The 24047-nt window shown below is 43.3% G+C and overlaps 1 protein-coding gene across 1 annotated transcript in view; it reads left to right on the top strand.

Annotated features, from left to right (window-relative positions):
* MRE11 (MRE11 homolog, double strand break repair nuclease) overlaps positions 1-11450 on the top strand; it is a 66649-nt gene extending 55199 nt beyond the window's left edge. The window contains exons 18-20 of the mRNA XM_066370805.1: positions 373-440; positions 7205-7286; positions 10733-11450. Of these exons, the coding sequence (XP_066226902.1) occupies positions 373-440; positions 7205-7286; positions 10733-10789 (207 nt within the window). The 3' untranslated portion in view covers positions 10790-11450. The remainder of the gene's footprint in view (positions 1-372; positions 441-7204; positions 7287-10732) is intronic.
* The last annotated feature ends 12597 nt before the right edge of the window (positions 11451-24047 follow it).

Genomic DNA, 24047 nt, shown 5'->3' with positions numbered 1-24047 from the left:
TACACTTCATTGAAAGTTTGAGATGAAACACTGAGAATTGAACTCCTCATTAGAATCCAAGAAGATCACAGTGCACTGTCTGCACATGACCATGTGTGAGTCATTCACCAGGCTAACTGCATGTTCTTTAGGTGCCGAGCTGCACTGGTGGCCAAGAGAGAAGTGAAGTCTCCCGTGTTGTGTAGAATACTGTTTGTGACGTTGGAAGGAGGCCAGGCTGAGCTTTAGTTTTAATATTAGCTGATTACGTGATTTCTGCCTCATTTATTGTGACTTTTTTGTATATTAAAAAAACTTGAGATTGAGTTAATTTTTTATTTAAATGTTCTGTTTCCACAAAAACTATTTACTGTTTTGTTTTTTTCCCCTTAGGTGATTGAGGTGGATGACTCAGATATGGAAGAAGACACTTTTCCTACCACTTCAAAAACAGATCAAAGGTAGGTTTAGTGACTTGCTGTGAAAAAGAAACATCTGAAAAAGTTTATAATTATCCAGAATTTTACTTATCGTAGTTCTTTGCCGCAGCTATTTAACAGGTTTATTTTCTAGTAAACATACTTTATAACTAGTAAAGTATGTAGGGAAGTGAAAAACAGACCCAAGGACTGTTTCATAGGGTCGAGGCAACATTAGTACAAGCATTTTCATTGAAAATTTATATAACTTGTTTCCTTTTGTCTTTATTACCCAATGATTTTCTTAATGGAATACTGTGTTCTCTCTAGTTAATAGACAGTAGTTTTGTATTTTGTTAATCTCTGATTTCAACTTCTCTTCATTATCCTAGTTTTATATACTGAGTTGAGACAGAGTGTTATGCTGAACAGTGAACAGAGGATCCTGTTGGCTTTCTCTGCCTTCGGAAACTTGCAAGCTTTTTTCTGTCCTTTCTGGTTTTCGCCTGTTACTGCAAGGCTTGACCTGATTCAGTATTATATTTTCTCCTGTGTGTTACCATTGCAGGTGAATACTGCTCAGCTATTGAAAATTTCTACCTAAGAAAAATAATTATCAAAATACTTATTTTCTGTGTGAGCATTATATTAGATCTGATGGGGAACGTAATGTTTTAATAAGCTTACTGCCTTGCGACAGTGTACATCATAGTGGAAAAGAGACATGAACACATTTCCCTCCATTTAGGGAAGATTAAGTCAGCACATACCCTGTTTCCCCGAAAATAAGACCTAGTGCAATTCTTTTCAAGCTTAGTAATATAAGGTCTCCCCTGAAAATAAGACCTAGCACATCTTTAGGAGCAAAAATTAAGATACTGTCTTATTTTCGGGGAAATGGTAGATTGTTGTACCTGGAAATGGAGTCACAGGAAATTCTTGATGAAATTCTTGATGAAATTCAGAGTTTGGCTGTTTATGCTGATGTTTGTGATGACATGACTACAGTATATTAATAAATGTTGATTTTCTTGTCTAACAATAAATGTAAATTCTTATTCATGGAAAAATAAGACATCCCCTGAAAATAAGACCTAGCGTGTCTTTAGGAGCAAAAATTCATATCATATAAGACACTGTCTTATTTTGGGGAAACTCGGTAGTATGTGGGGAATTTTAGTATGCAAACTAGGTATAAAGTGCATATAGGCTCTCAGAAATTGGAGAAGTGTGGACCCTCAAAGAAGAAAAAGCTTTATAGCCGGAGTAAAATTTACCTGAGATTTTAAAGACAGGAGTTATTAGTGGGGTGCAGAATGACAGCCAAGAGCAATGACGTGAGCAGGAGTTACAGAAATAAGAGCGAGGTTGAGGGAAAAGCTCTACCTCAGTGTTTCTCAGTTGTTTTTTTTTTATGATCTCAACTTTTTTTCATTACCTAAGGATACAAATTAAATTTGATTTAAATTAATTAAAATTACTTAGATTTAATTTTGAAATTAAATACAGTACTAAAGAATGGAATTTTGTCAGGTAGGATTGAAAGGACCAAAAACCATTGTAATATCTGAGATTATTCACTTAGTCCAACCCCTGGAACAAGTTTTCATTCCATGGATGTAATATTGACCCTAGTGAGAATATGTGGTTTATGTGAGTTAAGTGTCTCTGTTGGAAAAACTGGTAAAATTCCATGTCCACTTTTTACTCATTTAAATCTTATGCTAGGAGCCGGGGGTAGAAATACAAAAGAAGTGTCTCTTTCCTTCCAGGAATGTGCACTTGAGTGGTATGCTGATCATGGGCCCTCATAAACCACCAAGAGAAATGTTTTTGTCAATTATAATGAAATCTAAGGGAAGTACCTGTGTCTTTCTAGGATAGGTCACTGAGGGTTTTACAAAGAGGGTAGGTGACATATGAGCTGTGGAAGAATGTGTAAGAATACTTGAAAGAAGTCATGAAAGCTCAGCAGCAAGAGCAGTGTCACTGCTGTTAACATCCACTGTGACAGGGTGATCAGGGAGGGTGGCGGGCCACAGACATCCGCCTTTTTTTTTTTCTGAAGTGAGAAGCAGAGAGACAGACTCCCATATTCACTCGACCAGGATCCTCCTGGCATGCCCACTAGAAGGGCAATGCTCTGCCCGTCTGGGCCGTTGCTCCGTTGCAACAAGAGCCTAGATTTTAGCACCTGAGGCAGAGGCCCTGGAGCCATCCTCAGCGCCTGGGCCAACTTGGCTCCAATGGAGCCTTGGCTACGGGAGGGGAAGAGAGATAGAGGAAGGAGAAGGGGGAAGGATGGAGAAGCAGTTGGGCGCTTTGCCTGTGTGTGCTGGCTGGGAATCAAACCCGGGACTTCCACACGCCGGGCCGATGCTCTACCAGTGCCACAGACGTCCACTTTGACAGGGTGATCAGGGAGGGTCACAGGCCACAGACGTCCACTTTGACAGGGTGATCAGGGAGGGTCACAGGCCACAGACGTCCACTTTGACAGGGTGATCAGGGAAGGCCGTGGCAATTAAGTTTAAGCTGAAATTTTACTGAGAGATTGAGCCTTGCACAAAGCGGAGGGAAAAGTATTTGCAGTCTCTTGAGGAAGGACCAGCTTACTGGAATTCAGGAACCTGGTGGGAAGGAGGTGGTTGGGGTGAGACTAGAAAAGAGAGGCAGGAGAGTGTCATGAAACAGGGACCGGTGAGCAGGGTAAGGAAATTGGACTGGATTGTAAATGCAGGGGGAAGCCAGGGACAGAGTTTGAGAGATGGTGGCACTGTGTGATTTAAGTTTATAAGGGATGGCTGTGGGACAGGAGGATAGGAGTGTGGACAGGCTGACCTGGAATGGAAGGAGGCTCTCTGGGCAGTTCAGGTGAGAGGGATGATGGGGCTTGCAGCAGAGAAGAGCAGGGAAAATGGTGTCAGGATATGTTTCCAGGTAGACATGACAGACGTCGGGGAATGGGCTGAGTATTTGGAGTGAGGGAGGGTGAGGAATCATGATTGATTTGCAGGTTTCCTGGTTGAGCACTTAGATGGTGCCATACACTGAGAAAGACATGAAAGCAGAAATAGACTTGTAGGGGATGACTGGCAGATAATCAAAAGCTCTACTTGGGTGTGGAAAGTTTGAGACGCTTGTGAAATTTAGATGAAGAGAGAGGATAGGTGATTGGATATATGGTTCCAGAGCTCAGACGAGAGGTTCGGAGGGGACCTATATTTACTTCTCCACAGCTTATAATTTGATCCGTGAAATCATTGGAATGGATTGAGCGTCTTGAGAGAGAAGGTAGAGAGAAAAGAGGGTTTATGTTCTGATGATCCTCGGGTTCCAGCCTTTAGAGTGGAGGTAAAGTAGAAGAGACCACAAGAAAGACATGAGAAAAACCCAGAAGAAGGTCGAGTTGCCAAAGCCAATGCCAGCCTTGTAGGAGTGAAGAATACCAACATGGGCTTGGGTACAGGGCAGTTTGAGTATATGTGGTCCATAGTTGAAGGTAATTGAATTCCTAAGAAGATTTACTTGAATTTCTCAAGTCTGAGTTACATGTATTAAACAGGACCCCTTTGGTTCCCGCTGGTAGAAACCAAACTGAGACTTGCTTAGGGAAAAGGAGATTTATTGGAAGAGTATCAGGATATCTCAGTCCTTCGAAGGAAGAAAGTTCCTAAGTACTTATTTGGTTGTTCTTGTCTTTGTAAATTAAAACACACAGAGACAAAAACAGGTCTAGCTTTCTGGGTTTGTTTCCAATAGTGCATATAGTTGAGAAGAATATGGTTCAGCTTATATGGGTCCTTATTTTTTTATTTCTGGAAATAATGAAAATACTATTTTAGTATATGTGCTGCCGAAGCGAGCACATGAAAATACTATTTTAGTATGTTTGACATATATTTTTTTAGCATTTTGGGTTGTCCACTGTTCTGTAGAATAAATGTCAATTGACTCCTTATTTACTCACGAGGTGGTGATAATAATAACTGAATTATTCATCACCTCCCAAATCAGGCACTCTTCTGAGCCTTCACGTGTGGATTAGCTGTACGGGGCTCACAGCCACCCCGGGAGGTAGCCATGGTTCTGACCGTTACTCCCATTTTACCTTTGGAGCCCGCGAGGCCGGTAGGCTGAATAACTCGCCTCAGGTCACGCAGCCACTCCTCCCGCAGTCTGCTCCACAGCACGTCTCTGCTGTTGCCCTGGGACATAACAGATTGAGCTCCCAGAGCCCTGTGCAAGCAACGAGAACCATTTCAGTGATGAGAAGCAATTTAGAAATTAACATTTTGGCAAGAAATTTGAAATCAGCCTTGGCAGATTTTGTTTCTGATGGCAGCAACTGAATGACACAAATTTGGGCTGTTTTTGAATTAGTTAGGAATGGCATGGTTTGTGTCGTTATTTCACTTCTAAAGTATTTCAACTCTGTCACTTACTGGCTTAGGCCTGGTGCAAGTCTTTTCACTTCTCTGTGCCTCAGTGTCCTTAAAATAAAGATAAGAAATGAGTTAATATTTGTAAAATATTCTCAGCTGGACTACCTGTAGGACCCTCCTTCCTGGTCAGCCTATTCACTAAGGACATGGCACATAGCAACAGCTGTATAGTGTATATTAAAGAAATAACAGGCTAGGGAAATAGAACAAGAGTGATAAGAAGAGTGGTGAGCAATGCCAGAAATTAATATTTCTGAAGTAGTTTGCAGCTGTAAAACTTTCTTCTGCCAGATGCGCAATGGAAGGCCTACTTTTCCCTGGAAAAATTGTTTTAAATTCTACCATTGTTGGACTAAAAGTAAGGGGATTCTGGCCTTGGCTGGTTGGCTCAGTGGTAGAGCATCACTTGGCATGTGGATGTCCTAGGTTCAATTCCCAGTCAGGGCACACAGGAGAAGCTGCCGCAAACCAGCGTGGCTAGTAATTCCAGGTCCTGAGGGAGAATGATGCGGAATGAAGAAAATAGGCTTAAAGAGAAATAGGATGAGTTCAGGAGGCCTCTGCAAGCTGATGGCAAGAACAGCGAAATAGCCCCTGGTTTGCTTTATTATATAGCTATATGCAAATAAGGAAGTCTTGGATACAAAGTCACACATCTAAGGCATAAACAGGAATCCATGTAAGGGATAAACAGAAATCCATTTAAAGCGTAAACAGGAATGCCCCCACCATGCATAAGTGAAATCAATATCTGAGCAAACAAAGGGTGAGAGGAAGGGCATGGATATTTCTTCTAGCAGCTTAAGCAAGCAAGTGAAGTAGGGGGATGGGATGAGTGCACATACTCAGCTTCATAGGCAATATGGGGGAGAGGACTTAGCCTTTTGCTAAGCCTCAAAGTTACAAAGGCTTTTTGCCACTTGTGGTCTCCCACAAGAAGCAACCATCTGCTTCTTCCCCCTCCCCTTTCTCTTTCTCTCTCTCTCTCTCTCTCTCTCTCTCTCTCTCTCTCTCTTCCTCTCCCATAGCCATACCTCGATTGGTTCAAGCACATTGGCCCAGGTGCTGAGGATGGCTCTGTAGAGCCTCTGCCTCAGGCACTAAAAATAGCTTGGTTGCAGGCATGGCCCCAGATGGGGGTTGTTGATGGATCCTAGACAGGGTGCATGTGGGAGTCTATCTCTCTATCTCCCCTTCTCTCACTTGGAAAATAATAAAATAAAATAAAAAGTGATGACCCTTTATAAAACACTTATTTTTTTTATAGAAACAACTGAGATTTGAATGAAAAAAATATTTCAATGTTGCCACAATTTGCAGGAGTGGGGGATGGTAGTAGACAATAGAATAATAATATTATAAGCATCTGTGTAGTGCTTAATATGTGTCAAGCCCTAATCTAAGTGCTTAGGTATATTAACACATTTAATCTTGGAAAAATTATCCTCATTTCATAGTTGAGAAAATTGAGGCACCAAAAGGCTCAGTAACTTGCCTAACACCACACACACAGTTAGTAAACAGCAAGACTGGAATTCAGACCCTGGCCTCAGTCTATTTTCACACCACTAACTTGTTACTGCCTCTAATGTAGATGTAAGGAAATGTATTACAGGGGGTCCTTGGGTTACAACACAGTTCTGCTCTTATAACAGTGACATAGCTCAAATTTTGGTGTAAGTCAAAACACACCTTAGCCTAAGTCACAGAAAAAGGAAAAGGACATAAATATACACACTGTACTATATTAACAGAAAAAATAACAAAAAAGGAGTAAATGGAAACATGTCTCCATTTTTTTTAGTTTTTATGGGAGGCAGCATCATAAACTCAAAACGTCGTATGTCGAGACTGTTGTAACCCGAGGACCCCTGTAGTTATTTTTGTATATGGCTATTACTAGAATGAAAAACTCAGGTGAAGCTCTGGCCGGTTGGCTCAGCGGTAGAGCGTCGGCCTGGCATGCGGGGGACCCGGGTTCGATTCCCGGCCAGGGCACATAGGATAAGCGCCCATTTGCTTCTCCACCCTCCCCCTCCTTCCTCTCTGTCTCTCTCTTCCCCTCCCGCAGCCAAGGCTCCATTGGAGCAAAGATGGCCCGGACGCTGGGGATGGCTCCTTGGCCTCTGCCCCAGGCGCTAGAGTGGCTCTGGTCGCAGCAGAGCGATGCCCCGGAGGGGCAGAGCATCGTTCCCTGGTGCGCAGAGCGTCGCCCCTGGTGGGCGTGCTGGGTGGATCCCGGTCAGGCGCATGCGGGAGTCTGTCTGACTGTCTCTCCCCATTTCCAGCTTCAGAAAAATACAAAAAAAACAAAAAAAAAACAAAACTCAGGTGAGTTCCTTTTCTTTGTTTTTGCCTCAGGTGGCTGAACACATCGTCATCATCAAGCAAACCCACGTCCCAGAGCCAGATAGCTAAAGGGGTGGATTTTGAATCAGATGAGGTAAGAAAGTAATGTTAAATTTTAATTGTTAACTGCTTATAGAGTCTACAATAGGGACTGCTCAGCTAGTTGCTAGAAATTATCTTATATAACTTGTGCAGTTAATAGTAGGATCAAAACAGTGTTTCTGGCTTCTGTCATTTATATTTAGAGAAATGATGGTGATGATGTCCTGAAAGCTTTTATAACATGTTACTTTAATGGAGTAGTTGTTAGGTGCTCCCTGTGCTGCACACATGTCCTGTATGAGATGGTACACGATGGCGATTTCCTTGTCACAGAGGTGTTCGGATACTGACTGAAATGCCTTACGGATGTAAGGGAAGAAACTCCAGTTCAGTTGGTTCTCTGGACCAGGAAACTATGAAATCTCTTCTAACTTAAATGGGCTGGGTGGACTCAGGATTTGCCTCTTGCCTTCATTCGTTTGTTCAGCGGAGGTGAACTAACGCCCCACACCTGAAGGATGCCGGCCTTCCCTTTCCTCCAGGGCTGCCGTGTGCATGGCCTTAGCTGGTTCTGGTTGAGTTGTTTGAAGTTGTTTCTCTTGAGCCTATCACCCTTTTCATTTATTTATTTTTATTAAAAGTTTGAGTTTTTTAAATTGTGGTAAAAACAATGTGGAAGCTTTACCGTCTAACCATTTGTAAGAGTACAGTTCACTAGTGGTAAGTGTTATACTCACATTGTCTATAACAGAGCTCCAGAGCTTTTCATCTTCTAAGACTGAAAGTCTTTGCCCAATAAACAACTCCTCGTTTCCCCTGTCCCCAACCAGCATTCCACTTCCTGTTTCTATGAATGTGACTACTTTAGATAGCTTGTGTAAGTGGATCATACAGTATTTGTGTTTTGTTTTGTTTGGTTTGGTGACTGGCTTATTTGAGCATGATGTCCTCCAGGCTCATTCCTGTTGTAGCATGTGACTCACCCCTTTTATTTCGAGCTTCGACTGCTGCTGCCACATTCCCTGTACCCCAGCTGTGGTTTAGAAACTGTTTGAGGAGAAGACTCACCAAATTCAGGCTGCAGAGAAAAAGTGCAGCTTGAACTCAGTCTACCAATTAAATACTAATATGTTGCCGCCAGGAGGGAAGGGAGAGGTATTGACTGGTTTGTTTATTTCAAAGCATTGATAAGGACCTGTGGTTATATATTACAGTTTTAAAATGTATATAATTCATGTTAACTGCAAAGAAGAATTATTAGCAAATACTCTTGTTAAATTCAATTTGAATTTTATCTCTGATTTATTAACACAAGTTCTACCTTCCATAGTAGCAGAAAATGAATCAATAAACAAAGATGAATTTTTATTTTTCTTAAGGCACCTAATTTTTTCTTTTAAGTGAGAGGAGGAGAGATAGACAGACTCCACACGTGCCCCAACTGGGATTCATCTGGGACCAATGCTCTAATCAACTGAGCTATCCTTAGTGCCTAAGGCTGACAATGCTCAGACTAATTAAGCCACTGACTGCTGGAAGGGAAGAGAGAGAAAAGTGGGGAGAGGGAGGGGAGGAGAAGCAAATGGTTGATTCCCATTTTTGCCCTGACCTTGGGGAATTGAACCTGGGACGTCGGCATGCCAGGCCGATGCTCTATCTACTGATTAACCAGCCAGGACCAAGGCATCCATTTCTTATTAGAGATAGCTAACTTAGCTAATATTTGAATATGTAAATACCATGAACAAAGCCTAATGTCATATAACTATTCCTTTTTATTAATGTCTTAAAAGAAATATGAATAAAATATTTGTGAAAATTTTGCTTTTTTACCCTGGCCGGTTGGCTCAGTGGTAGAGCGTCGGCCTGGCGTGCAGGAGTCCTGGGTTCGATTCCCGGTCAGGGCACACAGGAGAAGCGCCCATCTGCTTCTCCACCCCTCCCCCTCTCCTTCCTCTCTGTCTCTCTCTTCCCCTCCTGCAGCCAAGGCTCCATTGGAGCAAAGTTGGCCGGGCGCTGAGGATGGCCCCATGACCTCTGCCTTAGGCGCTAGAATGGCTCTGGTTGCAACAGAGCAACGCCCCAGATGGGCAGAGCATCGCCCCCTGGTGGGCATGCCGGGCGGATCCCGGTTGGGCGCATGTGGGAGTCTGTCTGACTGCCTCCCCATTTCCAACTTCAGAAAAAAAAATAATAAATTTTAAAAATAAATAAAATAAATATGAAAATTTTTTTTAAAATTTTGCTTTTTTTTCTCAATGTTTAGTTATACAATAAGAAGAATCAACTTAATGTTTCAGATCCAATTATGTAGCTTCCCTTATCTGAGGTTGTTAGTTTTCATTCTCTTTAAATTCTTAATTAACCTGGCCTGACCTGTGGTGGCGCAGTGGATAAAAGCGTCGACCTGGAAATGCTGAGGTCGCCAGTTCGAAACCCTGGGCTTGCCTGATCAAGGCACATATGGGAGTTGATGCTTCCAGCTCCTCCCCCCCTTCTCTCTCTCTATCTCTCCTCTCTCTCTCCCTTTCCTCTCTAAAATGAATAAATAAATAAATTTTAAAAAAAAAGAAATCCTCATTGTACTTAAAAAAAATTCTTAATTAACCTGATATTCCTATCTGTTCTTTTTATAAAATTGCATTTATTGATTGGTTTTTTCAAAGAGAGAAAGAGCGAGGGAACACTGATTTATTCTTCCACTTATTTATGCATTGATTGATTGATTCTTGTATGTGCCCTTGCCCAGGATCAAACCTACAACCTTGGCATATTAGGACTACACTAACCACCTAAGCTACCCGGCCAGGGCAAATATACCTATCTATTCTTGAGATGCATATAATCTACAGCCCAGCAGCATGAGAACTCTTTGAAAGTAAAATACTCCGTCTATTTCTTTTTCCAAAAAACATAATTGAAAGATTGCTTTGCTAGGTTTTTTTCTTTTATCAGTTCAAGAGTAGCTGTTTATTTCTAACACGACATGAGTAATGAGAACTAAGAATTACAGCTATTTGTGAGTTAGGTGATGTGGCTTCATTGTATTTTTTTGGCTGAGTTTTCAGAACACCAGAATACTCTAATAATAAAATGTAAATGAAAAAACCTATTAAAAAACCAAATAGAAATGATTCGAAGAGTACTTATCTTTCTGGCTTGCCTGCACCGATTTGCTTTTGTCGAGGTCAGTAGCTGAGAGAAATGTTTATTGAACTCATATATTCGCACATATACCAGTATAAAGTTTTGTTTTTAATGCTTGCTAAGAATTTAATTGGACTTACTTATTTCATCAGTAAAATAGCTAGAAAGGAAAGAAGTAGGAGAGAATGTAAATTGACAAACTACTCATAGTTATAAAGGAAACAGAAAAAATAAGTCTACCTCATGTGAAAGGAGAAAATTATTCTTATTGGTATTGTTTTGCCTGTAACAACTTCTGTCTTGTCTTAGTGAAGTGTGGCACTATCACTAAAGTAACGTTTGTCATTTCAGGACGACGATGATGACCCTTTTATGAACATTAGTTCTTTGAGAAGAAACAGAAGATGATACATTTAATGGCACTCTGAAGTTTTTAAGATTCAGGAAAAATCAAAACATTGCCAGCTCAGATATACAGTTGACGATTTTAAAAGTTGCTGTTGGCTGAAGAATTTGAAAGAGACTTACTTAACAGAGAAACTAATGCATAAAAATTTCTGTTTTGGGCTGTCATTTCCTGAACGTGGTTCTGTTACTTGAGAAATTTCCCAGCTCAAGGACATATGAAATAGCCTTGGTTTTCATCGTTTTTAAGTCCAGTTGTTAACATTACCTGGGGATGCTCTATAAAGTTTAGACTATTATTTTCCTTACATATATTTGTGTATGTTCTAGTGAGAGCTTTGCTTAAATATATTAATCTTGAATAAGGATTAAAATAAATATCCATTATGCATTTCTGTTTCATAATCAAAGACTATGTCAGTATTTTAATGTAGTTACATTTAGCCACAACTGAGAAAAAGAGCTTATAAAATTTAACCTTTTTGGTCCTGGCTAGCTTCCTCAGTGGATAGAGCGTCGGCCTGGTGTATGGATATGCTGGGTTCGAGTCCTGGTCAGGGCACACAAGAGAAGTGACCATCTGCTTCTCGACCCCTCCCTTCCCCTCTTTTCTTCCCCTTCTGAGCTTGGTCACTGAGGATAGCTCAGTTGGTCCAAGCATCAGCCTCAGTTGCTAAAAATAGCTTGGTTGACTCGAGCATCAGCCCTAGATGGGGTTGCTGGGTGGATCCCGGTCAGGCTGAATGCAGTAGTCTGTCTCACTATCTCTTATGTGAAACAGGGCCTGAGCTCACTGTTTGTTACTGTGTATGTGTTCTCTTTCTAATGCTTGTGATAGTATTGGCCACAGGGCTTTGAATGATTAAAATGTACCTTATACTTTGAGTAATTAGATATGTTTGTATAAAAAAATAGGTGACTTCCCTGGCCCGTTTTGAGGACCATTGAATCTCGCCTGGGATGCACTCTAAATAAAGCTTTTGCTTGTCACCAAAAAAAAAAAAAAAAAAAATTATATAAAAAAATAGAACAATTGGTTGGAATTACTGACTTTTTGATATCATTTGTAGGTAAAATTTTAAAAGATTATGTTCCCATTGAGAGGTAGTAATTTTCATTATGTTCATTTTTCATGGTTCTCTTTATTTCTCTTATCTGTTTCCAGGAAGAAAAGAAACTATATTTTTCCTAGAATTATTGAAGAACGTTTTTAGAAAGAGCGGTCAATTCAACCTTTTGGTTATATTAAAGTATTGAGATATAACTTCTATGGAATATCAATGCCAAGATTCTTTTTTTGTTTGTTTTTGTATTTTTCTGAAGCTAGAAACGGGGAGAGACAGACAGATTCCCGCATGCGCCCGACCGGGATCCACCCAGCATGCCCACCAGGGGGTGACACTCTGCCCACCAGGGGGCGATGCTCTGCCCCTTCCGGGGGGTCGCTCTGTTGCGAACAGAGCCATTCCAGCACCTGGGGCAGAGGCCAAGGAGCCATCCCCAGTGCCCAGGCCATCTTTGCTCCAATGGAGCCTCGGCAGCGGGAGGGGAAGAGAGAGACAGAGAGGAAGGAGAGGGGGAGGGGTGGAGAAGCAGATGGGCGCTTCTCCTGTGTGCCCTGGCCAGGAATCGAACCCAGGACTTTTGCACGCCAGGCCGACACTCTACCACTGAGCCAACCGGCCAGGGCCAATGCCAAGATTCTTATTAATAGTATTTTATCTTAACATTAGGCATGAATAATTCTAGAAATTTTTAGTGAAGCAGTTCATGTTGTTTATATTTTGTATTCAAGAGACTTAACAATTTGACCAGCCTTGGTCAGGTAGTTCAGTTGGTTAGAACGTCATCCTGATATGCTAAGGTTGCAGGTTTGATCCCCATCAAGGCACATACAAGAATCAACCAATGACTGGATAAATAAGTGGAACAACAAATCAATGTTTCTCCCTCCCTCCCTCCCTTCCTTTTTCTCTAAAATCTATTAATAAACAAAAATTTTTTAAAAAGAAATTTGACTTCTAGATTTAAGCTCAGTGATTCCATTCTCCATTTTAATACCTTTAAAAGTTTCCTGAAGAAAGACTGGATAAAGAAGATGTGGCACATATACACTATGGAATACTACTCAGCCATAAGAAATGATGACATCGGATCATTTACAACAAAATGGTGGGATCTTGAGAACATTGTGCGGAGTGAAATAAGTAAATCAGAAAAAAACAAGAACTGCATTATTCCATGCATTGGTGGGACATAAAAGCGAGGCTAGGAGACATGGACAAGAGTGTGGTGGTTATGAGGGAGGGAGGGGCACAGAGAAAACTAGATGGAGGGTGACTGAGGACAATCTGACTTTGGGTGATGTGTATGCAACATAGTTGAATGACAAGATAACCTGGACATGTTTTCTTTGAATATATGTACCCTGATTTATTGATGTCACCCCATTAAAATAATAAAAATTTATTTATAAAAAAAAAGTTCCCTGAAGAGCCTGACCGGTGGTGGTGCGATGGTTAGTATCAGCCTGGGAGGCTGAGGTCCCATGTTTGGAACCGTGAGGTCACCAGCTTGAGTGCAGGCTCATCCAGCTTGAGCATTGGGGTCATTGGTTTGAGCATGAGATCATTGATACAATCCCAAGGTCACTGGCTTGAGCCCAAAAATCTGCGGCTTGAAGCCTAAGGCCACTGGCTTGAGCAAGATGTCACTTGCTCAGCTGAAACCCCCCAGTCAAGGCACATATGAGAAATAATCAGTGAACTAAAGTGACGCAACTATGACTTGAGACTTCTCATCTCACTCTAAAAAAAGCCAACTAAAAACGGGTTCCCTTAGAGTATTCCTTTTCACCCGTGAGGCAGCTATATTTCAAGACTGAAACTTAACAGATCTTGGCAGTACAACAGTGGCATTTCTTCACATGCAGAAACAAACACTTGACTGAGCAATATTCATGTTTATTAGAATAGTCATACCTAAAGTGTGTCAAATTATAAAAGAATATTTGCATAGTGGCTGCCTTTATTTTATACCTCTAAAGTGGCCTAAATCAAGAATTGTGATGCAACATTCAAATGAGTTTCTTTACAAATATCTTCCATACCTAAGGTGAGTATAAGGATTATTTTGGCAGGCAGCATTAACTCAATGGAAGGCCTAGTCCTGTGAAATGTTCTTGGGCACTTCTGCTCTCATCTTTAGCATCCCCAGTGTCTGAATGAAACAGCTGAAATGACGGAGTGGAAGCCAGTGCGGGCGGCATCTCTGGGCGGTGCAGACCCTGCACAGGGCAGTAGCAGCTGCCGGCTCTTCTCACCTGCACTGAGGGACATGTGCTGGGGTGAGGGTCATAGGGAGGGAGGTGGCCAGTGAGGTGTCCTGATAGGTTCCTGAGAAAAAAGTAAGGCTTTCTCCCTTTCTAAAAATCTGTTCTACATTATGAAAGAGGTACTAAATGTGATGCAGTTAGCGCTGAGGAAAAGTGGTTCCACAGCTGGGAGAAGTGAACTTTCCTTGAACTAGTCATTTTGTCAAGTTCAAGGAAATATGGTAAATAAGACATAAAAAATTTTTGAGCATTGTCGCATAGGTAAATGCACCTATGTGATATGTTCTTGATATTCTTTATTGATATAGTACAATCTAGGGGTTTGGAACTGTAAAGCCAGTAGCCGCGGCCACCAACACAGCTGCCTGGCCCATGCAGGTTCACATTTGATTCGGACAGACGGTAATGAAATAACGGAGCCAAGAACTGGTGGGCCATTACCTTTAATCCTAGCTTGCACCCGGCGGGCAAGAAATACACACAGTGGGAAAACTCTTCCCTTTCCATTCAGGGCTCCCAAAGCCACTGACTCATCCAAGTTTCCTAGAATCAAAGGTTTCTTCCTCACCAGCCTTATTCACCTCTGTTCCCCATCTCCTCTCTGCAGAAACTCTGCACAAACTGGCTTCTCCTTCAGCACTCCGCCATCTTGGCTGCTTCTCCTCTCCTCCACGTGGCCTTTCTCTGCTCTCCTTCAGCATGGGCTCTTCTGCCTCATTTTATAGTGTAGAAATCAAAACCTTTAAACCAATATACAAATAAGGAAGTCTCTGATACAAAGTCACTTACCTGAGGCATAATGGATTCCTCTTGAGAGTGCACCAATATCTTCCATACCAAAGGTGAGTATAAGGATTATTTTGGCAGGCAGCATTAACTCAATGGAAGGCCTAGTCCTGTGAAATGTTCTTAGGCACTTCTGCTCTCATCTTTAGCATCCCCAGTGCTAAAGATGAAACAAATTCAGGGAATGTTAGGCTGGTTGGCCCAGGCCACACTCTGCCTCCTGCAGCCTCCGTGCAGTCCTGATGGTTCATGGGCAGGTGCCCAGCTAGTGCATTAAGTACCCTTATCACACTGCTTAGTTTCAGGAGTTTTGTTTATGGTATTTAAAAATAAGTATTTTCTCCACTATAAGCTGATAAATGAAACTCCAGTCTGTCTATTAATGCATTTGAACTGGGTGTGGGGTGTGTTTGGACTTTGACCAAATTGCTAAAGGTAAAAAGCCATTGCTTAATAGAATGAGAGGCCCACCTCCATTTCTGTTGGTTCCATGGTCTAGAAACGGGACTCATGAAATGAAGGCATCTGTTTTATATTCATTAAAATGTCACCATAAATACTGAAATCAGTCACCCATCTATTTCCCATCAGGGACATCAGGCCCTCTGTGGGTTTTCATTCCAATTTGAATTTCCAAGTTTTATGGTAGTGTTTTAAACAGGATCCTGTTTTTTAAACCTTAATTTTGAAATAATGAATTTATGGAAATTTTGCAAGAAGAATAGGGAATGGAATTCCAATTTTTAACATTTTGTCATTTCAAAAAATTATTCTATGTTCCATACATATTCATATACATACATATATAATTTTTTAAAATCCTTTGATAGTAGGTGTAAAGCCAGAAGCCAGGGCCAGGGCCAGCATCAGAGCAGCCCAGTCCATGCAGGTTCGCATTGGATTCAGACAGTCGGTAAAGAAACAACGGAGCCAAGAACTGGTGGGCCATAGTCTTTAATCCTAGCTTGCACCCGGCGGGCAAGTAAAAACACACTGGGCTCCAAAACCCACTCACATTCAGTGCTCACAAAGCTACTGACTTATCCGAGTTTCCTAGAATCAAAGGTTTCTAGCTCACCAGTCTCATTCACCTCAGTTCCCCATCTCCTTCCTTCTCCAGCGTCAAACTGCACAAACTGGCCTCTCACTCAACACTCCGCCATCTTGGCTGCTTCTCCTGGCCTCCTCCATGTGGCCTCTGCTCTGCTCTCTCCTCTAATGATAATCTCAGGAACCAAGAGCACAAGCTCTCGTTCTGCCCCCATTTTATATTGTAGCTTCACAATCTCTAATCCAATATACAAAATAGGGAAGTCTCTAATACAAAGTCACTTCTCTGAGGCATGATTGGATTGTACCACCTCACATCAAAAAGGGTGGGAAAGGCTTAATCCCAAAACCAAGCCCCAGGCTACAAGGATTCTCAACACACATTAATATCACCTGGGCAACGGCCTCCACGTGGGCAGCGCCACTTTAACAAAGTGAGCATAATACATATTTTATCTGCCCAACAGTAGGTTAAAGGCAATTAATGTTCTTACCCCTTAATACTTCAGTATGTATTCCCTAGATGTTATAAAGTACTGCACCCCAGACTCTGAAAGGCACTGTACCTCACTTCATTGAGTCCATGTAGAGACACTCAGTCCAGATAAATTTTGAAAAGTTTTATTATAGAAGGAGATTTTATTTTTTAAAATTATTTATTTATTGTTGGTCAAATGGGTTTGTAAATGTGATATATGTTTGCTCACTTGTGACTTATATTGGGTGTGGGGGACAGGCTATGGGCAGGCCGGGTCGTTGTAGCCTAGGGTTTGGTTTTAGGACTAAGCTTTTCCCCACACCCTTGACTGATTGTATGATCTGGGTGGTGCACTCTCATGAGGAATCCAATTTTGCCTTGGATGGGTGACTTTGTGTCGGAGACTTCCTTGTTTGTATATTGGATTAAGGGATTTTGGTTTTCTACACTATAAAGTGGGACAGACCAGGAGCTTGGACACACAGTTCCTGCTATCACAATTGCAGGGGCTTCCCTGATCCCTTGCCCTTCATGGGAAGAGCTGGTTTTCTGCTTTTCCCTTGTCTTCTTTTGTGGTTTGCCTGTCTTGGTGAGACACCAATAAATAGGATGGCCCCCCATCCTCTGACTCCGCCATTTCTTTATCGTCTGCCCGAATCCAATGGGAACCTGCATGTGAATGGCCACGATGGCGGCTCCTGGCCTTACATTTATTTATTCATCTTTTTAGAGAGGAGGGAGAGAGACAGAGAGAGAGAGGAGAGAAAGAGAGAGAGAAGGGGGGGAGGAGCTGGAAGAATCAACTCCCATATGTGCCTTGACCAGGCAAGCCCAGGGTTTCGAACCGGCGACCTCAGCATTTCCAGGTCCATGCTTTTATCCACTGTGCCACCACAGGTCAGGCGAGATTTTCTTTTATTTTTTTTTCAGAGACAGAAAGAGAATCAGAGAGAGGGATAGATAGACAGGAACAGAGAGATGAGAAGCATCAATCATTGTTGGAATCCATGGGAGTCCGAAAGACCAGAGTAACAGGCTTTATTGAAAGGAAGAAAGGAATCCTGCTGGGCACTCCTCCTGGGGGAGAAGAGCACTGGTTACAGACGAGGGGCAAGTTATGTAGTGTTTGGGAGAGCCTGAGGGGATACTGAGGCAAAAGTCCTGGTATGTCCGGAATGCTCCTCCTTGGGGGGCTTCGAGCATGTGGGTGTTGAATCAAAAGTCCTGGTGTGTCCGGAGCCCCTCCTTGGGGCGGGTTGTCAACTTTTTGGAATTCCTCTGTCTCAGGGTCAATAGTCCAGTAAGGGTGAGGTCTGACAGATAAGTGGAACATCAAGAGGGCAGTTTGGAATTCACGTATCTATCATTTCTCGACTCTGTGGTTACATATAAAAGAAAGGCAGTTATTAATTTTATAATATATGGTGAGGGTGATGAAGAGAAAGAGGAGAAAAAATTGGAAAATTATTGCTTCTTCTGGAGAGAACTCAAGAAGGGAATCTTGCCAAGCCAAGTCCCTCATCCAGTTAAGGAGGTCATCAATTTCCATGCTGTGAGGTCTGAACCAGGTGATGTTTCTGAAAACCTGAGTGAGGAAGTAAAAAAAAATTTTGCGGGGTAATAATTGTCAGTTGCTTGCTGCGAGTGCCGAGTGGACAGAGTGACATGGTGATGCATGGTCTCCTGGATGAGCCTCATGAGACGTGCTGGTCTGGTTCCTCTCAAATGGGAGGACATGTGGAAGATTTTAAGAGACAGGGAACCTGTTGGTGTAAATTTTTAGAAAAACTGAATATGTGTGGTAAAGAGGAAGAGGGTTTGGAGAACATTCAGAAGGGAACTTCTCGGGCTGAGGGGCGGCTTCTTCCTGCTGTCATCCCTACCTATTTGATATTTCCCTCGTGAAGTTCTCCTTGGGGTACTGGGGAATAGGAGTGTAGGAGCATTTGATTGTAGGTAATCCTAGAGATTTCTCTCATCCTGGCCTGTAGGAACTTAATAAAGAAAGAGGCAGGTATTTGGAGATTAGCAATGCAGAGATAAGGAGGGTTGTATAGGGGAGTGTGTGTGAAAGTTCTTCCATGGTAAAGTTAGAGATATTTTTTCCTGGCAGACCTGGAAGAGCAGTTAGCTTGAGTTAAAAGAAATGTTTCATGTCCATTTGTAGGCTCCAAGAAGACCCAGTGATCTTGTCCCCTTACTATGTGAAGGGAAAAAGACTGAGAAGCGTTAAGAGGTGTTGCTATTTATTCTCCTAGTTCTTCAGGAATATGGGAGAGCTTTAGGGTTCGGGGACCTGTAGAGGTTGAAAGATAGAATTTAGGAGGTTTACTGATACAGGGCTTCAGATTTCTCTGTTTCATGAGGGCAGGTTTCAGGGTTGATGTGTAGGGTTAGGTAGATTTTTCCAGTTGTCTGATTGGCGAAGGTCTGCATGCAGTTCTGTAAGAAACTAGTAAACAAATGTAAGAGGCAGGGTTTAAAAGTTAGAAAAATAAATAGGAGAGTGAGTGGAGCAATGAAAGGTAATAGTCAAGACGCCCAGTTTGTGTGAAACCACTGATTCCATGTTTACGAATTCGCTGGGCTTCAGAGAGAGAGAGAGAGAGAGAGAGAGAGAGAGAGAGAGAGTAAATAGGAATAAGACAGGGCAGTGTGTCTAGTCCCCTTGTTCCTAGATCTATTTTTGTAGAGATTTCTTAAAGCAATAAGAAGAGAAATTACCTGTATAGCTTGTTTGGTCCTTACATTGATGGATAGTGTATTAGGAACTTGTAAAGCCAGCAGGCAGGGCCAGAGCCACTATCACAGCAGCCACCTGGCCCATGCAGGTTCGCATTGGATTTGGACAGTCGGTAAAGAAACAACGGAGCCAAGAACTGATGGGCTGTCATCTTTAATCCTAGTTTGCACCCGGCGGGCAAGTAAAAAATACACACTGGGCTCCAAAACCCAATCACATTCAGTGCTCACAAAGCCACCGACTTATCTGAGTTTCCTAGAATCAAAGGTTTCTAGCTCACCAGACTTATTCACCTCTGTTCCCCATCTCCTTCCTTATCCCAAATACAAACTCTACACAAACTGGCATCTCACTCAGCACTCCACCATCTTGGCTGCTTCTCCTGGCCTCCTCCACATGGCCTTTCTCTGCTCTCTGCTCTGTTCTCTCCTCTAATGATCCCAGGAACCAAGAGCCCAAGCTCCTGCTCCGACTCCATTTTATAGTGTAGAAATCCAAACCCTTAATCCAATATACATAATAGGGAAGTCTCTAATACAAAGTCACTTCTCTGAGGCATGATAGGATTGTACCACCTCACATCAAAAAGGGTAGGAAAGGCTTAATCTCAAAACCAAGCCCCAGGCTACAAGGATTCTGCCTGCCTTTAGCCCACCCCAACACACATTAATATCACCTGGGCGACAGCCTCCTCGTGTTATCTTTAACAAAGTGAGCATAATACATTTTATCTGCCCAACAATCCACCCCTATGCTCACTTTACTACCCACAATTTACATCACCAGCATTCCTGTGCAAGGAAATTAGAACATTACACAAATTACAACAGCAAAAATCATACAGTTTCAACAATTACAAAGGTACATTTCACCAGTCTCTCGGCATTTAGCGCAAAATGTCCTCGGCCTTCTTTCTAGCCACGGGAAAAACTTCCCGGGGCAGGGGAGTGCTTCCAGCAAAGCTGCCCCCCACCCACATCAGGGTATTTCACATTGTCCAAAATCCATAATCCATAAGTCCATTCAACAAAGGAGCCAATGCCCACTCCAGTCGTAGTCCAGGAAATCAGTCCGTGTACATGGGGCGTCAGCCACCCCCCTCATTCCTGCTGTCCTCGCAGGTCTTACACTGTCCCAAAGAGGGGCACGTGGCAATGGCAGTCAGCATTTCCATCTCTGCTCCGGAGAGCATGTCCAGCCCTATGTCCCCAAATTGCAGACCTACCGGGGCCGCAGTAGGTGCTCCTTCCAGCTGGGCTTCCATCTTCTGAAGACTGCAGATCACAACTCCAGCTCGATTCTCCTCATCCTCCAAAGAGGAACTGAAAACACCAGCTCCTGCTGCCGGTCTCGAGCCCCGGACTGCCGCAGCCTTCTGCTCCGCAGAACTTGCAGCTCCGGACCCGGCCTCAGCTTCAGCCTCAGCCCCGGCCTCCTGCCGCTGCTGGCTCTCCGCAACATCCAGGGCAATCTGCAACTCACGAACCTGTGAATCCTCCTCCAGCGTTTGCTCCATTTCCAGGCGAATCTCGAACACCTGGTTGGCCTCCTCCTCCAGCATTTCCTCCAGCTCCAGGGTCAGCATCGGTTTCTCCTGCGTTTGCTCCATCTCGTTCTGCTGCTCGGTTTGCAGGTCCTGGGCAGCCTCTTCCACAGAGCTCTCAGTTTCCTCACGCATGGCTGTAAAAGTCAGCCAGCCTACGATCCCCAAGAGGACAGCCATGGGGAACCCTAACACTAGCCAGTCCTCTATTCCACTGCTCAAAGGCTCCTTGCCGATCTGTATCGAATCCTGCCGACTACGCCAAATGTAAAGCCAGCAGGCAGGGCCAGAGCCACTATCACAGCAGCCACCTGGCCCATGCAGGTCCGCATTGGATTCGGACAGTCGGTAAAGAAACAACGGAGCCAAGAACTGATGGGCTGTCATCTTTAATCCTAGTTTGCACCCGGCGGGCAAGTAAAAAATACACACTGGGCTCCAAAACCCAATCACATTCAGTGCTCACAAAGCCACCGACTTATCCGAGTTTCCTAGAATCAAAGGTTTCTAGCTCACCAGACTTATTCACCTCTGTTCCCCATCTCCTTCCTTATCCCAAATACAAACTCTACACAAACTGGCATCTCACTCAGCACTCCACCATCTTGGCTGCTTCTCCTGGCCTCCTCCACATGGCCTTTCTCTGCTCTCTGCTCTGTTCTCTCCTCTAATGATCCCAGGAACCAAGAGCCCAAGCTCCTGCTCCGACCCCATTTTATAGTGTAGAAATCCAAACCCTTAATCCAATATACATAATAGGGAAGTCTCTAATACAAAGTCACTTCTCTGAGGCATGATAGGATTGTACCACCTCACATCAAAAAGGGTAGGAAAGGCTTAATCTCAAAACCAAGCCCCAGGCTACAAGGATTCTGCCTGCCTTTAGCCCACCCCAACACACATTAATATCACCTGGGCGACAGCCTCCTCGTGTTATCTTTAACAAAGTGAGCATAATACATTTTATCTGCCCAACAGAACTGGAAGAGGCTCATGGGGTGGGATTAGGTTGATATTTAGGGTGAGATAGATTAGGGTACAGGTTTTTGTCTAATTAGTATGGAGATGCAGATAGGTGTTGTTCCCACACGAGTAGAAAGTTCCTGATTTGGTGAGGTAGGTTGAAAGGTGCAGTGGGAGTGAGTTGTCAGGATTACGGTGTGTGGACCTGTCCATGTGAAAGTCAGTCCTTGGATGATGTAATGCTGGAAGTGCCTCTTGGACAGTGTTTGAACAGTTTGCTGAGTGACCTATAAAACCTGCAAGTACTTAGGGAAAGGGTGTTACATTTCTACACTTTGCAGTTAGAGTTTAAGTCCTAGTGACCACTGCTTCTAGCTGGAATTAGCAGCAGGTCCCAGCCTATAATAGGCATAGGGCATTGAGATAAGAGGAAAGCAATAAAATCAGACTGTCAATACCCACAGTAGAGATCTTTGAGGGATAAATAGAACTTAAATATTCAGGCAAGACATAGTAGATGGCCCTTGTGTTTACAAGAAATGAGATTAGCTTATCTGCTTTTGGAAGAAATACCTTAGGCTCCTGAACGATGTCCTTGGGCCTTCAGTGGCAATTCCCAGCACGCTGGGCAAGGTCAGGTCACAGGTAGCTGGAGCAGGGCTAGGAGAGACTGAACCCTCCCTCCATGGAGAAAGGGGGCAGCTTACCTTCTCATGTCCCTCTTTCCACAGCACAAGTGTGTCACCGGTGGGGCCGGGAAGCCTGGCAGGCTTCAGTTCAATGACCTTTCTTTCCACTCTGGAGCAGGGCCTTGATAGAATGCTGTGAAACCCCTTAGGGCGCTGGAGCCAAAAGTTGGTATTTCCTGAATTCTTTTGGGCCTTATTTGCCTTTTCTGTTACTTCCTTGGTCATTATAGACCTTAAAAGCCATGCTCAGAAGATCTCCCTGAGGGGCTTGACTAAGAGCAAAATTGGGAATTCAGTGTTTAAAGAAGCCTGTTAGACTGAGGAAAGAAAATATTTGATCTGTTGTGGTAGGTGGTTGGAGACTGTGGAGGGTCTGAGTTTGATCTAGGGTGAGATTTCAGGTGGTGGGGGTTAAAGTAATGCCTAGATAGACTAGGGACTGAGAATAAAGTTGAGCCTTAGCAGAGAAGACAGGATAACACTTCATAGTGAGGAAGTTAAGAAGGGTGGTGGTGAGTCTCCTTGAGGCAGGCAGGGAGGGGCTGCAGAGGAGTAGGTTATCTACATATTGTAAGAGAGTACTAGTTTTGAGATTGCATGCTGCTAAATCCTGAGCTAGTGCCTGCCGAAACAGGTGTGGGCTGTTTCTGATTCCCTTGGGGTAAAATAGTCCATGTAAGTTAAGTTGCTGGGCTGCATTAGTGTCTGGGTAAAGGCAAACAGAAAGTAAGAGTCAGGGTGTAGAGGAATGGTAAAGAAGGCATTCTTGAGGTCTAGGACCATGAAGTGAGTGGTGTTTGAGAAAATGTGTGACAGTAATTTACAGAGATTAGGGACTACTGGATGGAGGGGAATTACTGCCTCATTGATTAGGTATAAGGCTTGTACCAGGTGATAAGCTCCTGAAGGTTTTCGAACAAGAAAGATGGGGGTATTGCAGGGAGATTTCATGGGGATGAGTAAACCTGGTTTATGAGGTGGTGTAAAGCCAGTAATCACGGCCAGGGCCACTATCACAGCAGCCAGGCCTATGCAGGTTCGCATTGGATTCGGACAGTCGGTAAAGAAACAGCGGAGCCAAAAACTGATGGGCCATAGCCTTTAATCCTACCTTGCACCCGGCGGGCAAGTAAAAATACACACTGGGCTCCAAAACCCAGTCACACTCAGTGCTCACAAAGCCACTGACTTATCCGAGTTTCCTAGAATCAAAGGTTTCTAGCTCACCAGCCTTCTTCTCCTCAGTTCCCCATCTCCTTCCTTATCCCAGATACAAACTCTGCACAAACTGGCATCTCACTCAGCACTCCGCCATCTTGGCTGCTTCTCCTGGCCTCCTCCACGTGGCCTCCTTTAGCTGCTGGCTCTACTCTCTCCGCTCTCTCATGCTAACCTCAGGAACCAAAAGACAAACTCCCGCTCCGTTCCCATTTTATAGTGTAGAAATCCAAACCCTTAATCCAATATACATAATAGGGAAGTCTCTTAATACAAAGTCACTTCTCTGAGGCATGATAGGATTGTACCACCTTACACCAAAAAGGGTAGGAAAGGCTTAATCCCAAAACCAAGCCCCAGGCTACAAGGATTCTGCCTGCCTTTAGCCCACCCCAACACACATTAATATCACCTGGGCAACGGCCTCTTTAACAAAGTGAGCATAATACATTTTATC

This window comes from Saccopteryx leptura, chromosome 1 (genome assembly GCF_036850995.1).
Source record: "Saccopteryx leptura isolate mSacLep1 chromosome 1, mSacLep1_pri_phased_curated, whole genome shotgun sequence".
Lineage (NCBI taxonomy): Eukaryota > Metazoa > Chordata > Mammalia > Chiroptera > Emballonuridae > Saccopteryx > Saccopteryx leptura.
The sequence above is the reverse complement of the archived record's forward strand: the minus strand, read 5'-3'. Positions and strand labels throughout refer to the sequence as shown.